This window comes from Candida jiufengensis, assembly GCF_024610255.1.
Source record: "Candida jiufengensis strain CBS 10846 chromosome Unknown scaffold9, whole genome shotgun sequence".
NCBI classification, from domain to species: Eukaryota; Fungi; Ascomycota; class Pichiomycetes; order Serinales; family Debaryomycetaceae; genus Lodderomyces; species Lodderomyces jiufengensis.
In genome coordinates this window covers 163,698-188,098 of record NW_026261554.1, presented here as the reverse complement: position 1 = coordinate 188,098, position 24,401 = coordinate 163,698, and the positions used below count along the sequence as shown (strand labels likewise).

The 24,401-nt window shown below is 28.5% G+C and overlaps 8 protein-coding genes across 8 annotated transcripts; 5 read left to right on the top strand and 3 right to left on the bottom strand. All coding sequences in view use genetic code 12, as the record gives it.

Annotated features, from left to right (window-relative positions):
* Positions 1-942: 942 nt before the first annotated feature.
* On the bottom strand, positions 943-1,932 carry GLC7 (type 1 serine/threonine-protein phosphatase catalytic subunit; the record flags this gene model as incomplete). The annotated part of the gene is made up of 1 exon (XM_051766607.1): positions 943-1,932. One exon carries the CDS (start codon positions 1,930-1,932, stop codon positions 943-945), a length of 990 nt encoding a protein of 329 aa, XP_051622682.1.
* A 1,607-nt stretch (positions 1,933-3,539) lies between these two features.
* Positions 3,540-4,205, top strand: KGF54_000066 (uncharacterized protein; the record flags this gene model as incomplete). Its single annotated transcript, XM_051766596.1, has 1 exon — positions 3,540-4,205. One exon carries the CDS (start codon positions 3,540-3,542, stop codon positions 4,203-4,205), a length of 666 nt encoding a protein of 221 aa, XP_051622681.1.
* Positions 4,206-4,256: 51 nt separating this feature from the next.
* KGF54_000065 (Signal recognition particle receptor subunit beta) lies at positions 4,257-5,108 on the bottom strand (the record flags this gene model as incomplete). Its single annotated transcript, XM_051766585.1, has 1 exon — positions 4,257-5,108. The coding sequence occupies one exon, from the start codon at positions 5,106-5,108 to the stop codon at positions 4,257-4,259; it is 852 nt and encodes a 283-aa protein (XP_051622680.1).
* A 3,155-nt stretch (positions 5,109-8,263) lies between these two features.
* CDC45 (DNA replication initiation factor) lies at positions 8,264-10,378 on the top strand (the record flags this gene model as incomplete). Its single annotated transcript, XM_051766574.1, has 1 exon — positions 8,264-10,378. The coding sequence occupies one exon, from the start codon at positions 8,264-8,266 to the stop codon at positions 10,376-10,378; it is 2,115 nt and encodes a 704-aa protein (XP_051622679.1).
* Positions 10,379-12,106: 1,728 nt separating this feature from the next.
* On the top strand, positions 12,107-13,912 carry KGF54_000063 (sugar porter family MFS transporter; the record flags this gene model as incomplete). Its single annotated transcript, XM_051766563.1, has 1 exon — positions 12,107-13,912. The coding sequence occupies one exon, from the start codon at positions 12,107-12,109 to the stop codon at positions 13,910-13,912; it is 1,806 nt and encodes a 601-aa protein (XP_051622678.1).
* Positions 13,913-15,433: 1,521 nt separating this feature from the next.
* Positions 15,434-17,104, top strand: KGF54_000062 (uncharacterized protein; the record flags this gene model as incomplete). The annotated part of the gene is made up of 1 exon (XM_051766552.1): positions 15,434-17,104. One exon carries the CDS (start codon positions 15,434-15,436, stop codon positions 17,102-17,104), a length of 1,671 nt encoding a protein of 556 aa, XP_051622677.1.
* Positions 17,105-17,240: 136 nt separating this feature from the next.
* On the top strand, positions 17,241-21,392 carry KGF54_000061 (lysophospholipase; the record flags this gene model as incomplete). The annotated part of the gene is made up of 1 exon (XM_051766541.1): positions 17,241-21,392. One exon carries the CDS (start codon positions 17,241-17,243, stop codon positions 21,390-21,392), a length of 4,152 nt encoding a protein of 1,383 aa, XP_051622676.1.
* Positions 21,393-21,669: 277 nt separating this feature from the next.
* On the bottom strand, positions 21,670-24,285 carry PIF1 (DNA helicase; the record flags this gene model as incomplete). The annotated part of the gene is made up of 1 exon (XM_051766530.1): positions 21,670-24,285. One exon carries the CDS (start codon positions 24,283-24,285, stop codon positions 21,670-21,672), a length of 2,616 nt encoding a protein of 871 aa, XP_051622675.1.
* Between the last annotated feature and the right edge of the window lie 116 nt (positions 24,286-24,401).

Sequence of the window (24,401 nt, the reverse complement as noted above, 5' to 3'; positions counted from 1 at the left end):
CTAAATAATAAAAACAAGGTAATAAATTAGTTTCCAAATAAATAATGATCATGTTAAAAATACGCTAACTCTAGTTACTTAAGCACTTGATACTGACTCGAAATTGAGTTAAAATTTAATAAATTAGTAATTAAAAATATAAAAAAGCTATAAAAAATTTGAACAACATCGCTCTCAACCGTCTCTTAATAACTAGTCTCAACTAGTCTCCTAATTTCACCAAATTGAAAACAAATTTACAAAACTATTATAAACATTATTAAACTATTGAAAATTATGTAAATTATAAAAAAAAATTGCCCAACAGCATAACCAATCTTTACAACAAACAATCAATATCTTATCTCTTCAATTTACTATTATCGTAATATATATATATATGGTATTAAAAATTTAAATCATTTTACCGAACAAGTTTTACTAATATACAGCAGTTTTACTAATATACAAAAAAGTTGTAAAAAAACTATATATAAAAAGATGGATTAAAATCTATAAGTTTTAACTTTTAGTAAATTGTTTCTTTATTTAAAATACCAACTTATTTATTTTTTGATAAAAAATTTTAGATAATAATACAAATTATTTTGAAGTGAAATTTGTTATTCGTTGGTGATGAATAATATTGAGTTGGTTTAGTGTGTTTAGTAGGTTTAGGTGTATATGATTGTAGTTTGTTGTAAGTTATGCAGATAGTTGAGTTGTTGGATTGATGATTTTAATTAAAAGGAATGTAGTAGTGTTGATTATGTATTACTTGTATTAATTGTAATTGGTTGTTAATATGTTGATTTAATTGATGGTAGATCGTATTTGTAGTATTAATAATAATAATGATTTAATAATGATTTAAAAATTGGTTGCAAAAAAAAAAAATTATAAAAAAAGCAATTGCCTTAAATTATGAGGATAAACAATAGATCCATTATTTCACTAGATTTTTTACTTTGTTGCTTTTTTAGGTTTTCTTTGAGCTTGATTTGGTCTATTTGTTGAATTTACATTTGAATTTTGAAATCTTGGTTTTTTATCAGCTGGTTTTAAAATTTGAAATGAACATAATAAACTTTCATCAACAGACATCATTGCTCCTGCATTATCAAATTCTCCACAATAATTTGGTGCAGAAAATAATGTAACTAATTGTCTTTTACTAAAAAATTCATAACCATCTTCAACAACTTGATGAGCTCTACAAATTAAATCCATATCATGTTTTTGTAAAAAACGTGAAACAACATCTGGACCAAAAGTAAAAGAAACACCTCGATCATTTTCTGACCAACCAGTAATATCTTTATCAGGATCTGACCATAATAAATCACATAATAATCCAACATCAGGAATATCAGTTGGTCTCATAACTCTTCTTATTTGTTCCATTGAATTTAAATCTGGTGATAAACCACCATGCATTGTAAAAATTTTTTCATCTATAATTGCAGCTATTGGTAAACAATTAAAACAATCAGTAAAAGTTTTCCATAATTTTATATTATATCTTCTTTTACATTCATCATAAAATCCATAAATTCTATTTATTGATGCACATTCATGATTACCTCTTAATATAAAAAAATTTTCAGGATATTTTATCTTGTATGCTAATAATAAACAAATAGTTTCTAAAGATTGTTTACCTCTATCAACATAATCTCCTAAAAATAAATAATTTGCTTCAGGAGGAAAACCACCATATTCAAATAATCTTAATAAATCATAATATTGACCATGAATATCACCACATATTTTTATAGGAGCTTCTAATTCTAATAATATTGGTTGTTGAATAAAAATTTCTCTTGCTTTTGTACATAAATAACGAATTTCTTGTTCAGTTAATGAAACTTGTTTACCAGGTCTTGAACCTCTAACTTCTAATAATCTATCAACTATTGAATCAATATCAGCTTCTTGATGATCTGTTGACATTATGTATGTGAGTGATGTATTTATAAATTTATTATTTGATATTTGTTGTTTAATATTTAATATTTAAACAATGGCTATAGTAGTAATTGTGATTGGGGTTATGGTAGTGGTTATTGATAGGTGGTTGTATTGACTAAAATGTAATTGATATAATTTGGTTGTCAAAAAAAATAGGGGAGGATTAATATTAAATTATTAATTATTATTTTTTTTTGTTGGTTTTAATTAAAAAAAATCGTCTATTTGTTACGGGAACAATTTTTTTTTCTTGAAAGATTAATTTATATAATGATGTGATATATAATATTTAAATTATATATTAAGTAATTAGATATGATATGATGTTTAAACCCTCTTGGTAAATGTAAAAAGATGATATTACAAAGGGTAAAATAGAAGTAGTAATTTAAATAAAAAGGAAAGATGTGATTAATAATTAAAAAAATTGGACTTTAATAAAATTAAAAAAAAATAGAATAGAGAGAAATTTAAAAGAGATAAAAAAAATTTAGTTTGCTAATTTTAAATTTTTAAAAATGAGTCTTTTTTTTTTCTGTATTAATTGGTTAAAAATTATTATTATATTATTATGTAATATTCCCTTATTAAATTATATAATTATTATATAATACAGGTAATGTTAATTATGTAATTTATTATGTAATATTTTTAAATTTGTCTATATGATACGTGTTTAAATTAATTCATCTTTCTAATTAATGTTTCAAATTACTTCATTTATATTCAATTAAAGTAAAACTTGAGTTCAAGATATATTAAATCTAATTCAATTGAGCAATAGATACAACGGATCTAATCTTGACTGAATTATTGATCATCTTATTCATTTCTCTATCTTGATTTTTTTATTTTTGTTCATCTGATCAAAGTCACGTGTATCGTAAAATGATCATTAATTAATTAAATTAGTGATGGCAAAGATAAATGAATTACTATACAATTTTTACAATTTAATTGCCACTTCATTTACAATTTATTGATGAATTGAATAGACTTTCAGAGTTAAAGTTAAAGCTGGCAAAAAGTTTAAGAATTTGAACGACATCAATACAGAAACTATTATAACTTTATTTATGGGAAAAGCTTTGGTTGCAAAATTAAATTAGATTTTAACTTAATTAGGATATTATTTACATTTAATACACTACTTTTCTATTTATAGTATATTTTTCAATATAGTTTTTATTTTTGAAATCCATATTAATTTAAACGTTTTAATGATGAAGTATTAATCTTGTCAACAAATAAGATTTGAGCTTGACCAATAAATTAATTCATGCCATTCTTATCTAACTAATCTTCTGAATGGTCCTAACAGAATAACTCGTACGGTAATTATATTAATTGTTTCTTCACTAGGAATTTGCATTCGAAATATCAAGAAAACAAGAGCAGAATTCTTTGCCAAATTACTAAAAGCTGAAAAGGACCCTCCATCCAAAGTAATTCAGTCTTTTGAACACCTTATCGAATGAAGAGTTGAACAGACGTAGTTGATATCAAAATTTTGGTTGCAAAAAAATATTAAGTCACGTGATGACTTTTATCTTCTTTTCTTTTATCTACATAATCATTTACTTACTGATATGGAATTGGACTATTCTAACGTGGGGTTAAAATATTTCAATTTATATATGAGCAAACAACAAATTCAACCACCATTTCAAAATAAATACAAGTTAAGATTAGTATCACAATCAGATTCAAAATCATGTCTAATATGTTATAAACCAACAAATGTAGTATTAATAACAGAAAATAATGCTGATTTCTTTTTTATATGTAATCTGCATTTATTAGATGAATCATTTGCCAAACCAATAGAATCCAAAGAATATAATGATTTGAAAAATGAAGTGGATAATCTAGAGAAGCAATTGACTGAGGTAAATAAAAAAATTGAAGAAACTAAACCTTACTTGTGGGGTATTAATTATTGGTCAAAAGATAAGAAAAAGAATGATAAAGATGATAAAGAAAAAGAAAATAAAGAAAATAAAGAAAGTAAGGAAGATAAAAGTAAAGCGAATAGTCATGAATCATATAAATCTAAAGCAACAGAAATTGAAAAGAACCTAAGTACGAAAAAGGAAGAATTGCAAAATCATAAATTTAAACACTACAACTTAAATTCTACAACTTATAAGAATAGATTAATGTTAAATCAAAAGAAGAAATATAATAAAGAAAGATCAGAAAAAATACAAACTGATGGGTTTTTCCCATCAGCTCCAACTCATAATATAAATTGAATAAAAATTATGCATTAAAAAATTAGAACAACATAAACAAAAGTTTCATTTTCATGGATTCATTACTTTTTCATCTAACCAATCTTCCCATTTATCAATGTTTCCCTTAAGTATAGAACCACCAAGAAAATCCATATTACCTTCTAATTTATCAAATGTAAAAACTTGAGAATTACCAATAATACTTAACCAAAATTCTCTTAAATTTTCTTTATTAGAATCATCAAATTCATCTTCTTCAATTGTATTATTATCAATACCTGATGTTTTATTAACATTATTAATTTCATTTTTAATTAATTTATTAATTTCTAATTCTAATATAGTTTTAATTTTTGGAGTTGGTAATGAATCAAATAAATCTAATTTATTTATAGCGAATAAATAATCAATACCATTTTGTTTTCTTTCAGTTATTGATATTAAATTATATAAAAATTTTGTAATTTTTTCTAATTCTTGATTATTTAACCATTTTTTAGAGCTTGAATCTAAAACTACTATTATTCCCTTTATATTATTTAATTTAATATCATTTAAAATAAGATTCTTAAATAAGTTCCAATATTTTAAATGACCTGGATAATCCACTATCTGAAATTTTTTACCAATAGTCGGTTTTGAAATAGGTAAATTTATCATATCAATATTTGGTTGAATTGAAGATACTGTAGTTTTAAAATCTCCAGTTAATAATTTATAATATAATGAAGTTTTCCCACTATTTGTAATTCCACATATTAAAAATGTTGGTTTATTTAAATTTTTGGATGATTTGGTTGATGTTGATGATGATAATATTGAAATTGGATTTTTGAAACCATTTGTTTGGATGTAGTATTGAATTAATAGAATTGTAAAACCAATCAGGACTGACATTAGTATTAGCAAAACTTTGTCCATTTTTGCTAGATACTATGTATGAATCAGTGGACTTTAGTTGAGATAATATTGTGATAATTCAATGATTGATATGTTGGTTGTAAAAGATCTAAATTTTTTCAGAGTGTAGCAAAAATATTGGACTGTCATTTTTTTAATTCGCAAAATTTATTTCTTACGACGTGCTTTGGTTCAAACAATACAAAATCAAAATCAAAATCAAAACAAAATTTATCTAAATAAATTAATTACTTAATCAATCAACTAAACATCATCAAAAATGGAGAATCCACATGAACAAACACATAACATGCTTCTTTCAAGAATAATATCAAATATAGTACGTAATGCAAAAAAAAAAAACTCTGCTATTCACAATCATCTTTACTAACATTACAGGAATGTTTAAATACTTCAATAAATGATTGTAATTCAATTTTAAAAGATATAAATTCTAATGCATTATCAACTGAAGTAGTTGCAAGGTTATGGGAATCTTATTTGAGGAATAGTACTTATAATTTAAGTGTTACTTCTAATTTAGGAAATGATGAAAATGTTCAAGAAGAAGATGAAGAAAGTAATGAAGAATAAGATAATGGAAGTTAAGACAAAAATTTGAATCATTTATTGTGGTGTTTGGAGTGAAATATTTTGAATTGGCAGCTGGCTGTAATAAGTTAATAGTATTGTTTCATGACTCAACTAAGAATTATCACTCATGCATAGTATATTTAAGGAAACAGGATTATTAATTACTCAAAAAATGTCATGTCTAACTTAATAGTACTGAATCATTTCGTACTAAAATTATATTATATGAATTATTTAAATATTGTAATTTCAAAACCATTGAAATTCTGCCGTTTTAAATTTTTATTTTTAACTGATGCAGTACACTTACAACGTCATTCCTTGACAGTTCTCAACAGCTATCATATCATTATATAGGTTTAGTACCTCTGATAGTCGAATTTTTGTTACGTAAACTAATATATAAACGTTAGTATTAGTATCATATATGAAGTATTTTAATTTGGAGCGAGTCTAGGGCGCTCTCGTGATACTCTCGCCTTGTTCATAAAATCTTTACCACAATACTTTAGAGTTTTGCTCGTGTCGTTACCAAAAATATCTAAATTTTTTAACCTTAGTTTCTGACAGAATTTGGGCATAAAATCACATATTTGCAATTTTCTAGCACATTTGAGTTGGTAAATGATATTTTGGTAATAACCAACATAATTGTGAGGCTTAAGGGTTGATGGTGGAATTTTACTAATAATTGAAACGGCAAAATTGAGCCTTCAGTCTCATTTTTTTTAAATATCAAATATTTGCGAAACCTACTCGGGGAGTGCTTTAAAACAATATTAGCCAAACATTTTGTGCTCTCTAGTCAAAATGTAATGAATACATGAAAGCTTAGCTTTATAACTCTGAAGGCCATTTTGTTGTGTTGAGAATTTTACAAACTACAATTTCTTACAGGGGTGTGAGTCGCAAAAAAATGAAAATTTAGTCCTTTTGCAGCAATTTTGCCAATTTTTAAAACATTATAATTTCATACTCCAAGTACCGTTTTTGACCTGATTTCATATTAGTTATATTATTCAAGAGTCATATGACATTTAGTGTAAAACTTTTGAGAATAATTGGATATTTAGTGTATGTTTCAAGCACTTGAAGACACTTAAAAATAAAATTTGAAAAAAGGTCTAGTTCTTAGTTTATTTGGTCTTCTTGATATCTAATTCATTGGTTTTATAAGCTGCTCATTTGTTTGTGTAGAGTTATGGGCACAATACTCCCGACATAATCTTAGAACTATTTATTTGCATATTATTCCAACTAAAACAGTAGGTCAAATACTTCATTCAGAAGTATTTTTCTTGAAGGAATTACGAGCTCTAGATTTGTTCAATTATGAGTATAATGCATTGTCTTGATGAAACTAATGAAATTAAATTGGGTCCGTAGTTGATTAGGCTCGAACTAGCTTCGCATCATTTTTCGCTCTATACCGCACAAACATTGTGGCGCGAAACCTGAAACATTCTTCAATTATCAGTTGTATTTAACATTGCAATGCCAAATAATTCGACACATCGCGGTAAACAAAGACTAGAGAGAATTAAGATGAGCTCGTGGAATCACTCCAATTTTTCCTTACTAAATTTTACTTTAGCATTAATTTAGAAAAACTGTTCCTCCTCATAGCATTAATTTAGAAAAACTGTTCCTCCTCAACCTCGAAAAAATTCTCATGATTCATTTCAAGCAGACTCCAGCTGTTGTTCAGAACAGCATCGTCACAATCTTTCAAACACTGAACATTCGCTCACAATGATTTTCTTTGCAGAAAAGACTAGCCAGCTGGTGAAATTGCTCTAGTTTCAACTTTGGGCTATTAGTATTCTTGGGTTCTCTCTATGCCTTTAGTTAACTTTGTTCTAAGTTAGTTATATTCAGAACTCTCATTACTCAACACCAGTGAGAGTTTGGTCTCTTACCTACTACTTCAATAGAGATTTCAAAATTAAAAATCTGAATGAATGAACTTGTTACATTTTATCTGAAAATTAAATATACCAAGAAATTCAAGTACAAACTGTCGTAATTCTTAGATGATAATCTCCTGTCTGTTTTTTTTCAACCCAATATTACTTTAGCCTAGCTAAATCTAACCAAAGACTATTGATAGAACCTCTTTTTCTTACCATGAAACGAATCGATATACAGGGAATGATTTACTTTTTAACTTGCATTAAAACTAAAATACCCCCAAAAACCTCTTAATATAAAGCTTGCTCAATAGAACGCGTCTCTTTGTAGCTTGCACTAAAAAAAATATTTGTTAATAAAAATAAAAATAAAAATAAACAAAAGTTTTACCAGTTTAAAATCTGAAATTCACTAATCATTAACAACCAAAATATAATCAAGTGGCTTTCAGATTAACCATATACCTATCGTTCGTTATACAATTACTTCAATTTTGCATTACCACTTCGTCGAGTTTGTCATAAATTAGCATTTAAAAATTGTCTTTCCGCATTTTATTCATTCATCATTTATTTACAAATAGTCTTTCTGCATCTTTATTCATTTATCAATTATTTACAATCAATTACGTATAGAATTTACAATCACCTAATTATTAATGGTACCGTCAAATGTATATAAATCCAAATCAATATTTTTCGACATATAAAGAAATCAAACGAACGTCGTCATCACATTCAACTTGTAAATTAGTAATATTTGTATCAGGTTTAGATGTTGATTCATTATGTGCAGCTAAATTATTTAGTTTATTATTAAAAAAAGAATTGATACAGTTTCAAATAATTCCAGTCACTGGGTATAATAATTTAAAATATCATTATTTAAGGCTAGATGCTGATATAAGTAATATACTATTGATTGGATGTGGTGCTATGTTGGATGTTGAAAATTTCCTTGATATCAATCCAAATGAATTACTAGATACAGACTTTGATACTTCACCAACAAATGATGAAAATTTAAACATTATACAAAAACATAAATTCAAGAGAAAAATTTACATAATAGATGGTCATAGACCTTGGAATTTAGATAATTTATTTGGATCAGAAATTGTGGTGTGTTTTGATGATGGATTTGTTGATGGTAATTTAATTGAAGAGAAGAAAGCTTATGAGATATTGATACTACAAGAAGACCTGGAATCTGATTCAGATTCAAATTCAGATTCTGATTCTGATGGTGCTAATACCGATACAGAAGTTGATATTTCGGAAACTGAATATCAAGAAAATTCGCAAGATTCGTTAGAATCCGTAACCAGAAAGAGAAAACTAAAAGAACTTCATTCAAAACAACTAAAGAAAAAACAAAAATTAGTGAATGAATCAATATTACAAAATTACTACAATCAAGGATCAACAGTCACAAATTCAAATTCAACTACAGTTTATGCCATATTAACATCAATTGGTGAAACAAATTTAGAAAATCTATGGATCACAATAATAGGAACATCATCATTAGATAATCAATTCCCCGATGTTTATGATAAGTTACAACCACTACTCAAAGATGAAGTAATGAGATTAAACCCTCAACATCAATCAACCAAAAAAAAAGCTGATCATACAATGCTTAGAATTGAAAGAGATTATCAATTATTTTTACTACGACATTGGACTTTATATGATTCGTTTTTTTATTCAAGTCATGTAAATTCAAAATTAAATCTATGGACTGATGAAGGTAAAAAGAAATTACATAAATTATTTGCAAAAATGGGAGTTTCATTGGCTGTTGCACAACAAAAATGGCTTTATATGGATACAAAAGTTAAAAGACAATTACCAATAATTTTCAGGAGGTATTTACCAATATATGGACTAGAAGGTATTATAAGGGAGGGGTTTGTTAAGACTTATGGATATACTGGTTCATTATCAGCAATGGAATGTGTTGAAGCATTAAGTGCTTTGTTAGAACTTGATGAAAAATTTATACAAGAATCAAATAAATTAAATGAAGAAGATAAAAAAACTTCAAATAATGTTTTGAATAACAATACAAGTAATGAAGAAGAACTTATAAGAAAAAGAATGGAAAGAAAAGAAGATTCTTGGTTGAATAATTTTTGGTCATCATGGGATGCATTAAATTTAACAAAATCTTTAAACTCCACTACTGAAAATTCATCACCATTTACTAAATTAAAAGGGAGTGAATTATTATTTAAAGGTTTGGAATATGCAAAACAATTACAACAAATTACTTTTAGAACAGGAATGTCATTACTCGAGAGAAAAATGATAAAAAACTTGAAATTATATAGATTATGTGTTTTAAATGATGGATCAATTCCAGATTTAGAAATTTTTTTAAATCCATTAATGTTATCAAAATTAGGTTCATGGTTAATTGAAAATTTAGCAGAATTAGATTTTTTGAATGGTATAAACAATTTAAAACCTTTGATAGTTGCAAGTTTAGATTCTAAAAGTGATACTTATTTGGTGATTGGTTTACCACCTCGTTATCCAAGAAGTATGAATAATTCAGAGAAAGCAAAATTGATACAAGAACATAGAGCAAATGGAGATAATACTCTTACTATTGAATCTTTAAATACTAGATTAAATACTTTTAGTACTGCTTTCCAACAATTGAGTAATACTTCTGGTGCTAAGATTAGAGTTGATAATTTTGAAAGTTCAATCATTGAAATTAGAAAAGATGATTTAGCTCCATTTTTAGAGAAGTTGACTTTAAGTGGTCTTATATAAATTTTGGTTTGTATTGGATGTATAAAATTTTCATGATGTAATAAATGATCATATAAAGTAGACTTTGTTTATTTCTTTGTCTAGATGGTTCTATTATATTTTTAGTAATGATATCGTACAAATTATCTTAAATATTGAAAATTACAAAACCAAGCAATTTTATGATAAATTACCAACAAGTATACGATAGTAAGTCGTTAGAAAGTGAGCCAGTAACTCGTTTTCAAAACCTCTTATACTGTAGGAGTGGTTGTTCTGGTTTTTCCATATAATTATTCACGAACACCCAAAGACTAATTGAACTAAAACCATACCCCACATTTTAAAACTACAATATCCCTTGCTCTTAAAATCTTCTCCAGGTTTTATCAATTACAATCATAACCACCAGATTAGATCGAGAGAATATTAAGCCATCATTTTACTAAGACTTTAAAGTTTGTTCCTTAGTGTTTACTTGAAAAATTGGGGGACACTTACTTTAGTCAAGTTTAGTAGGAAAAAAAACAAATCATCCCACATTTAGAAGAAATAAAATAGATCTAAAATTGTAGTTTTGCTAGATTAGTTATATTGCATGTTAATCTAAATTTGTATTGTTCTCTTCGGAGGATACAATAGCGTGAATTTTTTGTTCTCGAGATTCTATTGTTAGTATTCTATTATATTAATTTGACTTTTCTATAATAAAAAAGCAAGATTTCAAATTAATTAAAGCTTTGTCGGAATAATTATTTTTACCATGTCAACGGTTTTTGTACCTAATTTGGTAATTATAATATGCCAACTTTAAAGTTAAAAAATATAGACTAGTAAACATACTTCGAAGAAGTTGAAGTCAAAAAAAGTCACAAGCTGGTACCCCAGGAAAATTGAAAGTTATTGAGGCTAAATTAAAGTATTTTGACTACTCCCTGAGCTCCTACTCCTCCAAGATTCCCCAAATTACCTCCACGTTTTGCCTCCAAAAGTTCGTAAATTTTAGAAAAATTGGGGGATTTTACAGAATTTAAGTAGTATGACCCAATTTTGTCACTCAATAAAATTATCTAACTCTTGGGGGATCCCGTGGAGTCATTTTGTTTCTAAAATACTCCTTGTGACTGGAGATATCAAAATAGCCATGGGTTGTAAATTTGCGGTGACAAAAAGTGCTGGAGTATAACAATAGATCAAGAGATTAAGCAATCGAAACTCTTAGTTATACAAAGTCGCAATAAATAGGTCCTAATTTGAACATTGTCAAATTTTCTTCGATTGAGCTTGAGGCTTAATGGTTTGTTAAAATATTGAAGATCTTCGGGATTCAAAAAATTAAGTTTGCGACACAAAATCTTTATATTTTTTAATCATTTAATAAAATAAAAAAATAAAAAAGTAAAAAATTAAAATTAAGAAAATTTTTGTGAACCAAAACCTTTTGGTTTAACACAAACTAAGAGAGGTATCAAAACGTATATTATAGTATTCTTCCCCACAATGTCTTAATAGCAAGATCAGAAGATTATAAATATACTTCAAATTCAGGTTCAAAAAAAGTTATATTAAAGAGTATTTTATTTGTTTATTCAATCATTACTTATAATACAAGGAAAGCAAGAGAGCATTCAAGTATTTGTTATCAATTCATTTTCACTTCATTTCATATTTAGATTATTAATTTTTATTTTCATTTCAAAATAGTAGGTTTTATCTGGGATAACAACCACTACATCATCAAGTCATATAATGAATACATCTCATAGTATATCGCCAGAGTCAATAGCATCTGATGAAAAATTAGAACCAAACACAAGTACACTTTCAAGTAGATCGTCCAAGTCCCAAAAAATGTCACCAACTAAAAAATCTTTTCTTAGCAACTTCAAGATAAAAAACATATTTGAAAAAACTGAAGACAGACCTACCCCACCTCAAGTTTATAATATTAGAATATATCTTACAGCAATAATGGCATCAGCAGCAGCAATTATTATTGGTTATGATAGTGGATTCATTGGAGGAGCAGTTAGTTTACCATCTTTTCAAAAAGAATTCGGTTTAGATACAGCACCAAATTCAGCTTATATAATCTCAAATGTTATTTCTGTGTTTCATGTTGGTTGTTTTTTTGGTGCACTTTTTTCGTACTTTGGTTCATATTATTTTGGTAGAAGAATTCCTTTAATTGCTGCTGCTCTTTTAATTACTTTAGGTTCTGGTGTAATGCTTGCTTCTAATAGTTCTGCTGGATTAGGTCCTATTTATGCAGGTAGAGTTTTAGCTGGGTTAGCTGTTGGTTGTTCGACAAATTTAACTGTTGTTTATATTTCTGAAATTTCACCACCTGCGATTAGAGGTCAATTGACAGCTAGTTACGAGATAGGATGGAGGGTCGGGGACCTAGTAGGTTTTTTCATAGCATTTGGAACTAAACAACATTTTTCAGATGATCTGAAGATGCAATGGTATATACCTTTTGCAATTCAATTGATTCCTTCAGGATTATTTTTAATTGGTAGTATTTTTATGAAAGAAAGTCCAAGGTGGTTAATGCAAGTTGGGAGATATGAAGAGGCAGTTAAAAACCTTACTTGGCTTAGACAGTTACCGGAGACTGATGAGTATATCATTTACGAAATTAATCAATGTAAGGAAAGTATTGAGGAACAAAAAGCAAAAGTTGGTTTGGGAATATTGGATCCATTTTACGAGGTATTTTTTCACAATCGAAAGGTATTATATCGTTTATTCATCACCGTTATGCTTTTCTTGTTTCAGAATTTTATGGGTATTCAAGCTATCAATTATTATTCGCCAAAAATTTTTCAAAGTTTGGGGGTTAAGGGTGTAAGTGCTTCATTGTTATCTTCAGGTTTATTTGGAGTTGTTAAATTCGTTATGACCTTTGTCTACATTCTTTTCATCGTTGACACAGTGGGAAGAAGACCAGCATTCATGGTATCATCAACAATTTGTTCCATATGTTTTTGGTATATTGGTGCTTTTTTGAAAATAGCTGATCCAACAAGACCAGGAATACAAAGTTCAGGACCTGGTTCAAAGGCAGCTATAGGTTTGATTTACATTTGGATTTCAGCCTTCATTAGTAGTTGGAGTGGAGGTCCTTTCGTACTCGGCACAGAGTTATTCGATCAGCATATCAGGTCCTTTACTCAATCGATAAATGCTGCTACATCATGGGTTGCTATTTTTGTTATGTCAAGATGGACACAAAATATGATAAAAACTATGCAATACGGAATTTACTTTTTCTTTGCCTCGGTTGCTTTAATATCTATACCATTCGTTTACTTTATGCTTCCTGAAACAATGGGTATAGCTTTGGAAGATATGGATAAATTGTTTGATACAAGAATTCCTGCTAGAAAAGCTCACAAAATTGTTTTAAGTAATGTCAAACGTGAACATGAGGAAATATTTCAGGAAAATCATGAAAATCATCTATTTAAGATGGATACAAACAAACCAGAAGTTGAGAATGTTGAGAATATTTTTGTCAATGACAGGATCAGTGATAAAGAAAGAGTTTGAAAATAAAAAAAATTGGAGTATAATGTGCAGGATATTTTAATGTTTTATTTTTTTTTAGTTGTTTTATAGTTAATAAATTTAATGAATTAGATATAATTTGTAAGCAATACATTGATTAGTCATTGCTCAGTCATATAAACAAACCTTCAAATAAATTTTGGAATATGCACTATTGGTAATTGTAGTTCTCACTTCTTTATTAGAGTTACGAAAATGTTTCATATATTGCAACAAAAAAAACAAACGCTACCTATCTTCAGCCTTACGCAACGTTTTTAGTATATAACAATCAAAGGAAAATATTAGTCATCAAAATAGTAAATCATATTATAAATAAACTTTTTAAACTCAATAAGGATTGATTTACGTGACAACTACTATAGCCTTAATACAAGTTAATTAGTAATCTAATATGTAAAATATCCTATAAATAGACCTCAATCTGATCAATTTTATAGATCAATTGAATGATTTTTTCTCAATATTAGATATATCTACTCAATTGAAACTATAAAATACAATTAAAAATGTCTGACTTGAAAAAAATAGATTCTGCAGCTGTTTCAGTAAAATCAACTACATCAACAATTAATACAATTAAATCAAAATCAAAAGATTTATTTAAAAAGATGACAACTTGTCAAAGAAAATATTCTGCTCATGATGAAAAAACTAAATCAATTACCAACTTAAGAGCTACTACTGAATACTTGGCTTTGAAATAAATTAATTACACACAACAATTACTTCAAAAATCAATCGAAATTTTTGCAATTTTATCATAAAATAGATTTGTATGAAGCTTTTTGAAGTTATTCAATTCTTTCATCATTTAAAAATGACAGGGGTAATAATATTTAGATAAGCGGGACTTAGTTAGTTTTGATACCAATATATATAAAACGGGCCAGATAATAATGTTTGAGAAAACTTGACCCTTACGGAGATAGTTGTGAGGACATAAGGAAATGGTCACAGTTTATTTTCTTTACAAAAAAGTCGAATCTTTTAGTTTGTCTTTTATCTCTTTATAAAAACAACTTCAGTTCTTGCTCCCAAATTTCCTGTTTTTGACTTTCTGATTTAATTAAATATATGCTAATTTAATGAAAAGTCCATTTGTTTCAGTTGAAGTATTAAATTTATAATTTGTTTCAAATTTGCGGAACGGAAAATCTTAAGCGGTAATGCAAATACAATTTTAGTGGTTTTTCTGGGGTAGTACTTCTTAATTTTTTATTATTACATAAGTCTAATTTAATACACTTACCAAATGACAAACGCTTCAATAAAAGATTAAATGCAATTGCCTAAAGCCTGCAATCTGACCCAGCTGATGGTTTTACTAGCATTCAACTGTTTATTCTTTATTGAATTATTATAACTACTATTAATATTCCCAATAGGTCGTGTAAATAAAAATTTCAATTTATGAACCCATTTCCATTAAGCCTACAATTTAGTTTTAGAGTTAAAAATTGACTAACTTTTTCACTTTCAACAACACGTTCTCAAATTAAGATGTCTCAACATTTCAATGATGAATCAGATAATGATCAAGATCAAGAATCATTTTTAGAATTTGAAAGATTAGAATCTACTTTACCACCAGCTTTAAAAAGATCAGCTTCATCATTATTAGAAGCAATTCATTCAAATAGTTGTACACCATCTCCTCAAAACAATGTTCAACATGATAGATCTATTGTTTCACCACAACCTCAACATCCTAGAGATGCAGCAAATCAACCACATCATTCTTCTTATCAAACTATCCCAGGTAGAACTCATAATGCAACTCCAAATTTAAAGAATTTGAATCATAGACAAATTCTTATAAATAAATTATCGAAATCTGAAAATGGTAGAGAAGCTTCACCTATCCCTTTACCAAAACCTAAATTTAATGAAAGTATATATAAACCAGCTATGAACTCGAAGAATTCATCAACTGGTGTATTATGGGCAACTGAAAGAGCAATTGAATATGGATATGATTCAGAACATGTTAGAGATTGGGCTAATTTAGGTCAAGGTGCTCCAGAACATGGTGATACAATTCCAGGATCATTTCCAAGACCTAAAACTATTAATGTACCAGAAAGTTCTAGAGAATATGCTCCAACTGCTGGTATAAAAGAATTAAGAGAAGCAGTTGCAAATCTTTATAATGAAACTTATAGACACCACAAGTCGAGTAAATATACATATAAAAATGTATGTATTGTACCAGGTGGAAGAGCAGGTTTGACAAGAATAGCTTCAATTATAAGTGATTGTTATTTATCATTTTTTTTACCTGATTATACTGCATATGCAGAAATGTTATCATTATTTAAAAACTTTTCACCAATCCCAGTTCCATTAAAAGAAGCAGATAATTATGAAATCCACCTCAAAATGATCAAAGAAGAATTAACAAGAGGTGTTAGTGCTTTATTAACTTCAAATCCAAGAAATCCCACAGGTCGTTGTATGAAACCTGAACAATTAAAACAATTACAAGATATGTGTCGTGAAAAATGTCTTTTAATTATGGATGAATTTTATTCTCATTACTATTATGAGGATGGATGTACTGGTTCTTCTATAAGTTCTGCAGAATTTGTTGAAGATGTTAATCGTGATCCAGTTTTAATTTTAAATGGGCTAACAAAAGCTTTTAGATTACCTGGTTGGAGAGTGTGTTGGGTTTTAGGACCAGAAGAATATATAAGTGCATTATCATCAGTTGGTTCCTTTTTAGATGGTGGATCAAATGCTCCTTTACAGTATGTTGCAATTGATTTTTTACAACCTTGGAAAGTTAGACAAGAAATGAGAGCTTTACAATTGCATTTTAAAATGAAAAGAGATTACATTATAGGTAGATTATCTAAAATGGGGTTTAAATTCACTGAAAAAACAATCCCCAACTCCACATTTTATCTTTGGTTAAACTTATCTCATCTACCAGGAAAATTGAGTAATTGTTTAGGTTTTTTCCATGAATGTTTACATGAAAAAGTTATTGTTGTACCTGGGTTTTTCTTCTTAATAAATCCTCAAAATTTAAGTCATTTAGAAGAAGTTATTTGGTATAATTATGTTAGAATAAGTTATGGTCCTGAAATGCATCATTTGGTAAATGGTATGGATGGAATAGAGAGAATTTTAAGTAGATTTAACTGTTTACCTTATGAGTTGAAATAGAGCTTTGGTTATATTTTATAACAAAATTTGGTAGCATTTGAAACGTATATATAAAATAATAAATTATTTTTTTCTTTCTCCACAAAATTTACCTATCATTATTTGTTACGACTAACTACATCTATTCAACTATGATATGAGTGAATATAAACTACTACCGAGTCATGAACAATATGATAATTACGGTAACACATCATTAATCATTAAATTGATTGACATGACTGGTTTATTAAACATTCCAAGGTTGATTTTATCAAAAAATTTTGAAATACGTCTAAATTTATCATCATTATTATTGATTATATCATCAATAGCTATTATAACTTTATTGGTGATTAGATATAAATATTTAACCGGGTATTCTAAAGATTTGGATAACAAAGGAAATCGATCAAATTTGTCAAACACCACAAATAAAACAGATAAAATTCTGAAACAAAATCCATCAAACTTATTTGTTGATAAAAAAAAGGATGAAAAGACGGGCAATTATCTTGACGAGTTTTTAATGGCTTTGAAAGTATTTGGGTATCTAGATAAATCTGTATTTCATGAACTTACAAAAAGTATGACAACTCAAAAATTATCAAGAGATGAAATTTTATGTTTGGATGAAAAAATTGGTTTTTCAATAGTTGTTGAAGGTACTGCTCAAGTTTATACCAAAATAGCTAAAAAGAGTAATTTATTAAAAGATGACTACAAAAATGATGGTGATTTTTTTGAAGTTGATGACTACCAGGAAAATGATGAATTTTTTAAACTTGGTGATCAAAGTTATATATTATTAAATGAAGTTAAAAGTGGTGCTCCATTAAGTTCATTGATATCTACTTTAGAATTGTTTAAACCTATGAAAAATGATTTGATCAGTACTCCAATTGAAGAAGATGGCCATATAGATGAATTGAATTTAAATTTTACTGATAAAGCAGGTGCAAAATTAAAAGAAAATTTAGAGGTGGTTCATGAAAAAGTTGAAGAAGATAGTTATCCAGAAATCATAGTAAGACCAAAAAGAAAGAAACATATGGACACTATAACTGTTGCTATAATACCTCATTCTGCATTTGAAAGGGTCCAAATTAAATATCCAAAAGCTACTTCACATATTGTTACAATGGTTCTAATTAGATTGTATAAAGTTACCATGAGTACAATTCATAATTATTTGGGTCTTACTGGAGAAATTTTCAAACTGGAAACTGAATTAAATAAATCTACAAATTTGAGATTACCTAGGTACTTGGTGGATGGACTTGTTGAAAGATTAAATCAAGGTAATGATAATGCAAAGAGAAGTGTCAAACATTATAGAGTGAGTCCACCATTAGTAAGAGCATCATCAAGATACGTACTATTGAATTCAAAAGTCAAAAGTAATAACCCTGGTGATTTATTATCCTCAGTACCTATATCAAGAGATGACCCGAATCAAAAATTACACAAAACATATTCATCATTATATATGGAAGATGGTAAAAGAATAAACTTTACAGATAATATAGAAGAAACAGAAGATAATTCATTGCGTATTGCAATTGTGGAAAATATTTTCAAATTTGTGGGCATTGATGATTGGAATTATTTTCAAGAAACTGCACATTTCCAAAGTTTGAGTTCTTCTGCCAATAGTTCAATTGTTGGGTTGAATAATATTGCAAATTTGACCAAAAGTCCAAAATTGAATGGCAATTATCACAATGTATTTAAATTTGATACAGATGAAAATCTAATGAATACAATAAATGTTTCACAATTAAAAAATAATTTTACACCACCAACTTCAAATCAATCACCATATTTGAAACCACACTTTAAAAGAAAAAACCCATTGACAGGGATGAATATTAAAGATGCATTCGCTAAAGTGTTGGATTTAAAATACATTGAACCAGATACCACTGTTGTTCAACAAAATTCAGTTAAATGTGGGCTATACTATGTCATTGATGGTTCATTAGAGGTACACTATAAACACCTGGAAATTTACTCACAACCAGCACTTTCAAAATACGTATATACTGTAACTGAAGGTGGTGTGGCTGGTTATCTTTCATGTGTTGTTGGATTTAGGTCATTAGTGTCTATCAAGACACCTAAAAAATCAGGAGCAGTTGTTGCTTACATTTCTAAAAATGATTATAATCAATTACTTGATAAATATTATTTTTTGCAATTACCAGTTGCTATAAAATTAAAAAAGCTTTTATCTAAGCAAATTTTAACTATTGATTATGCATTAGAATGGTGTCATATTCCTGCAGGTAATGTCTTGTGCTCACAAGGAGATCTAGCTAACGGATTTCATGTTGTGTTGAGTGGTAGGTTTAGAGTTGTTAGAACAAGTAAAAAGAAAAACTCAGATAAAGATGATGTGGAAGTTTTAGGAGAATACGGACATGGAGAATCAATTGGAGAAGTTGAAGTATTAACAGCATCAAGAAGATCAAACTCTCTAGTAGCTGTTAGAGATTCAGAAACTGCAAGGATTCCAAGAACTTTATTTGAAATGTTATCTTTTCAGAATCCATCAATTATGGTTAAAGTATCAAGATTAGTTGCTGCAAAAGTTCTATCTTCTGAAAAATCTATAAATCAATCATCTCATAATTTCATTACCTCAACAAGTAGCGAAAGTTTTATATCTGCTAATTATAAGACAATTACAATCTTACCAACGGTATCAGGTTTACCAGTTCGTGAATTTGCTGAGAAGTTAGTGCATGCTTTGAAAAATATTGGAAGAAATGTTATAGCATTAGATCAGGCATTAACTTTAACTCATCTAGGAAGACATGCTTTTGATGAAGGATTAGCAAGATTAAAATTATCAGGTTATTTTGCATACCTAGAGGAAGAATACGAAACAATTGTATATATTTGTGACACACCGGTACAATCAAATTGGACTTCAACCTGTATTGCTCAAGGTGATTGTATATTATTATTAGCTGATGCGGAAGATGAGGAAACTGCATTATCAATTGGTGATTATGAACAACTACTTATCAAGATGAAAACAACTGCAAGAACTGATCTTTGTCTCATACATCAGGAAAAATTTGTAGTTTCTGGATCAACAAGTCAATGGTTGAAAAATCGAGTTTGGGTACAAGGTCATCATCATATTCAAATGTATATTGAAAGAAATAATGATACAATGGGACCAAGCAAAAAATCTTTCATAAGTGATTTAGCGGCAAAACTTTCACAAAATAAAGCTATAATGTCGAAATTTGAAGATGCTACTAGTAGAGCGTTTAAATGGAGTTCAAAAGATCAACAAAAGAAGATAACTGTAAAATCTCATAGAAATGATTTTTTGAGATTAGCTAGAATTTTATCTAATGAAGCTGTTGGATTAGTTTTAGGTGGTGGTGGATCAAGAGGAATTGCTCATGTTGGTGTTGTTACTGCATTAGAAAGACATGGAATACCTATAGATTTAATTGGTGGTACTTCAATTGGATCATTTGTTGGTGGGCTTTATGCTAAAGATTATAATATAGTTTCAATTTATGGTAGAGCTAAGAAATTTTCCAAAAGGGTTGCTTCGCTTTGGAGAATGCTATTCGACTTGACATACCCCGTCACATCATATATTACAGGTTATGAATTTAATAGAGGTATATGGAAAGTTTTTGGTTTTGTTGAAATTGAAGATTTTTGGATAAAATATTTTTGTAATTCCACTAACATCACGAATTCAACAATGGATATACATGAATCAGGTTATGCGTGGAGATTTATTCGTGCATCAATGTCATTAGCTGGATTATTACCTCCTATTGCATTTAAAGGGTGTATGCTTTTAGATGGTGGATATTTAGATAATTTACCCGTGATGGAAATGAAAAGACGTGGCGCTAAACATATTATTGCAGTTGATGTTGGGTCAGCTGATGATAGAACTCCAATGAATTATGGGGACACTTTAAGTGGATTTTGGGTATTATTTAATAGATGGAATCCATTTTCAAAACATCCAGATATTCCAAATATGATGGACATTCAAATGAGATTAGCTTACGTTGCTAGTGTTAATGCTTTGGAAGAAGCTAAGCGTGCTCCCGGGGTATATTATTTACGTCCGCCTATTGATAATTATGCTACTTTAGATTTCGGTAGATTTGATGAAATTTATCAAGTTGGATTGGGTTATGCTGATAAAGTTTTCACTCAGTGGGAGAATGAAAATCAATTACCTAGAATTGCTGGGTTTGTAGAAAAAGATAAAATTAAGGAATTTGGAGAAAGAAAAGTTTATAGAAGAAATTCCATATAGATAAATATCTGCATTCATAATAAAAGTCATAAATAGAATTGAAAAAATAATCTCTACAAATCAACAAACTCCGAATAAATCATCAACGACATTATATTCTAGTTTTAGCTTATTAATTTCCAGCACTATAAAAAGAGGTCTGTGATTGATTGATTTTGTAGAATCTTTATGATTGATTGATGTGAGAGCTAATGCCATTGCCTGAAGTCGAGGGTCGCAAATAAGACGTCTATATAGAAAATCTATCTAGAAAATCTTATGTATTTAGATTTCCGGTCTATATACTATTTAAAGATTTATAGAATTTCATAACTTTAGGATGAGAGGTAACTTTATTCTCCATAAAATTTAATACTTGTAAACCATCTCTTGAAGTAGCTCTACTCAAGGCGACATAAGATTGACCATTTTCAAAAACACGTTTCAAATCAACTTTAACTCTTGATAATGTTTGACCTTGAGACTTATGAATAGATAATGACCATGCTAACATAAGGGGAAATTGAACTCTAGACACTAAAACTTTACCATCTTCATCTTCAACTGTCCATTGTTCTGGTTCAACTAAGACAGTTCTTGTGTTGACTCCATCTGGTGATAAAAATTTAACTAATGGGAATTTTCTATTTTTAAAATCTCCCATCAAATCATTATTAATTTCTTGTTTTCTTTCCGCCAGTTTGATTTCATCAGGTGATGAATTCTTTTGTGATATTGCTTGAGTGGTGGTTGTATTAATTTTAGAACCAAAATTTTCATCAGTTTTTTCACCTGGTATTTTATCAATTTTTTCATTAAATACAAAATCTTTCAACATTTCATCATCCATTACATTTTCTGCTTCTTCTGGTCCATAAGCTTTCATATAAGTATCTTTATCCATAAAATCAACAATTGTACCTAATGATCCGTTAACTAAAGTTTCATCAAAATTTTTGATACACATAACTTGAGCATTTACTTTTAAATAAAGATCCATTGGTGCTAAAAAGTTTGATAAACATGAACTTTTTTGAGGTTCTGGTAATGAACCTGAATCCATTGCTCGATAATGAGTAGCTTCTCCCTTAATTGCGTTTAAACGACGTTTATTTGCCAGTTCAACTTCAGTTCTTGTTGCGTATAATTCAGCAGGGACAATACCTTCAGGACAAATTAATGGTCTTGATAACCTACGGAATTCTCTAATAGTTCTTTCAGATAATCTACCATCTCTCATTTCATTCAACATATCAATAAAAGTTTGATCACCTTTTTGTCTAAATACTTCTTTTAGTATAATGGTTTGTTGTATAGTTTTTCTCCAAGCTTCACATTCAAAGGAAAAAATAACTTCAATATTTTCATTTAATTCACCTTCTGCATTATGTTTTTTAACAACTGGTGGTAATTGATAAAAATCACCACATGCAACTAATTGTATACCACCGAAAGGTTGTTTATTGTTTCTTAAAGTTTGAGCAATATGACTTAGTTTATCTAATAATTCCCCGTCAACCATTGATATTTCATCAATAACTAAAACTTTTGTTTCCAACCATCTTCTAAATGATTTCTTATTTCTTCTTATTTTTTTAATCAATTTATCAACTGCTATATTACCCAATCCTATACCTCCAAAACTATGTAATGTTGTTCCACCAATGTTACAGGCTGCCAAGCCAGTTGAAGCTGTAACTGCTACTCCAGTACCATGTTTTTCTCTTAATGCCTTGATAATTGATCGTAGAAGAACCGACTTACCTGTACCTGCAGAACCAGTATAAAATAATGAAACTCCTCTCAATACTTGTTGTAGCACTGCTTCTTGTTCTCTTGATAATATTATTGGTTGTACTATTTTTGTAGTTGTTTCACCTGTTGCAGGTTTTGATGATTCAATTGATGGTCTTTGAGTTGCCAATAATAAAGTATGATTCAGCGGTGGTTTAATCGTTCTTGTTGTTGTTGTGGCTGTTGTGGTGGTTGTTGATAATGTTCTAGTGGTTGTGGTGGTTGCGGGTATATTGAAAGTATTGACAAATTTTGATGGTTTAGTTGGTGAATTTCTATTAGATGTATGAAGAACGGAACTACCAGATGAAGGTCTATAAGATGGTGATAAAGGTGAAGACTGAATGGGAACTTTGTTCTTTCTTGAAGGAGCTATTATTTCTTCCGATGATTCATTGCGTGGAGAACTCATACCTATTCTTATTATATCTGATGATGAAATTCTTGAGTTTCTTGGTGGTGAATGATGACGTTTTATTACTGATGAAGATTTTTGAGATGATGATGGTCTTTTCTGTGGTGGCGTATTTGATTTTTCATATTTTATCACTGGTAATTCATCATCACTTCCAAAATCAAATGAATCTAATTTAACTTCTGGGTGTTGCGATACATGAGTAATTTCCAGTTCACTAGCGGACTTATCATCAAATAATTCTGGTGATGGTTCTTTCACTTGATTATTATACTTATTATTATTTGAATTTGATGCGTCAGAAAATTCAAAGGAATCTTGTAGATCTTCTATCAATATTGGACGCGTTTGACTGCCATAATTTTGTATATTTTGTTTTGTAATTATTCGATCTTTATTTTCATTGTTGTTTGATTTATCACTATCAAGTTTTGACTTAATGGAGTCACTAAATTCAAATGAATCTGTAAATAATTCATATTTAGGTAGTTCACTCGTTATTTTTGGAGTTTCTGTACCTGATGTATTTGTTTTACTGCTTGCTGGTTTCGCCGCTACTATAGGTAAATCGGTATCATCTAAACTTCCAAATTCATCAACTTCACTTTGTTCATCATCCCCAAATGAATCACTAAAATCAATCCCATCTAATACTGCGAATTTTTTATTGATCGCATTGTTTGAGACGAGTTTAACGCCTTCCATATGCGATAGTTTACTCGTGGAATGTAGTAGTCTATTGAAAATAAGTTGAGTTGAATATTTTTGGATATAATTTGTTAAAGGTTTTATTAAATTTCTTGATGTAAATTTTGTAAATT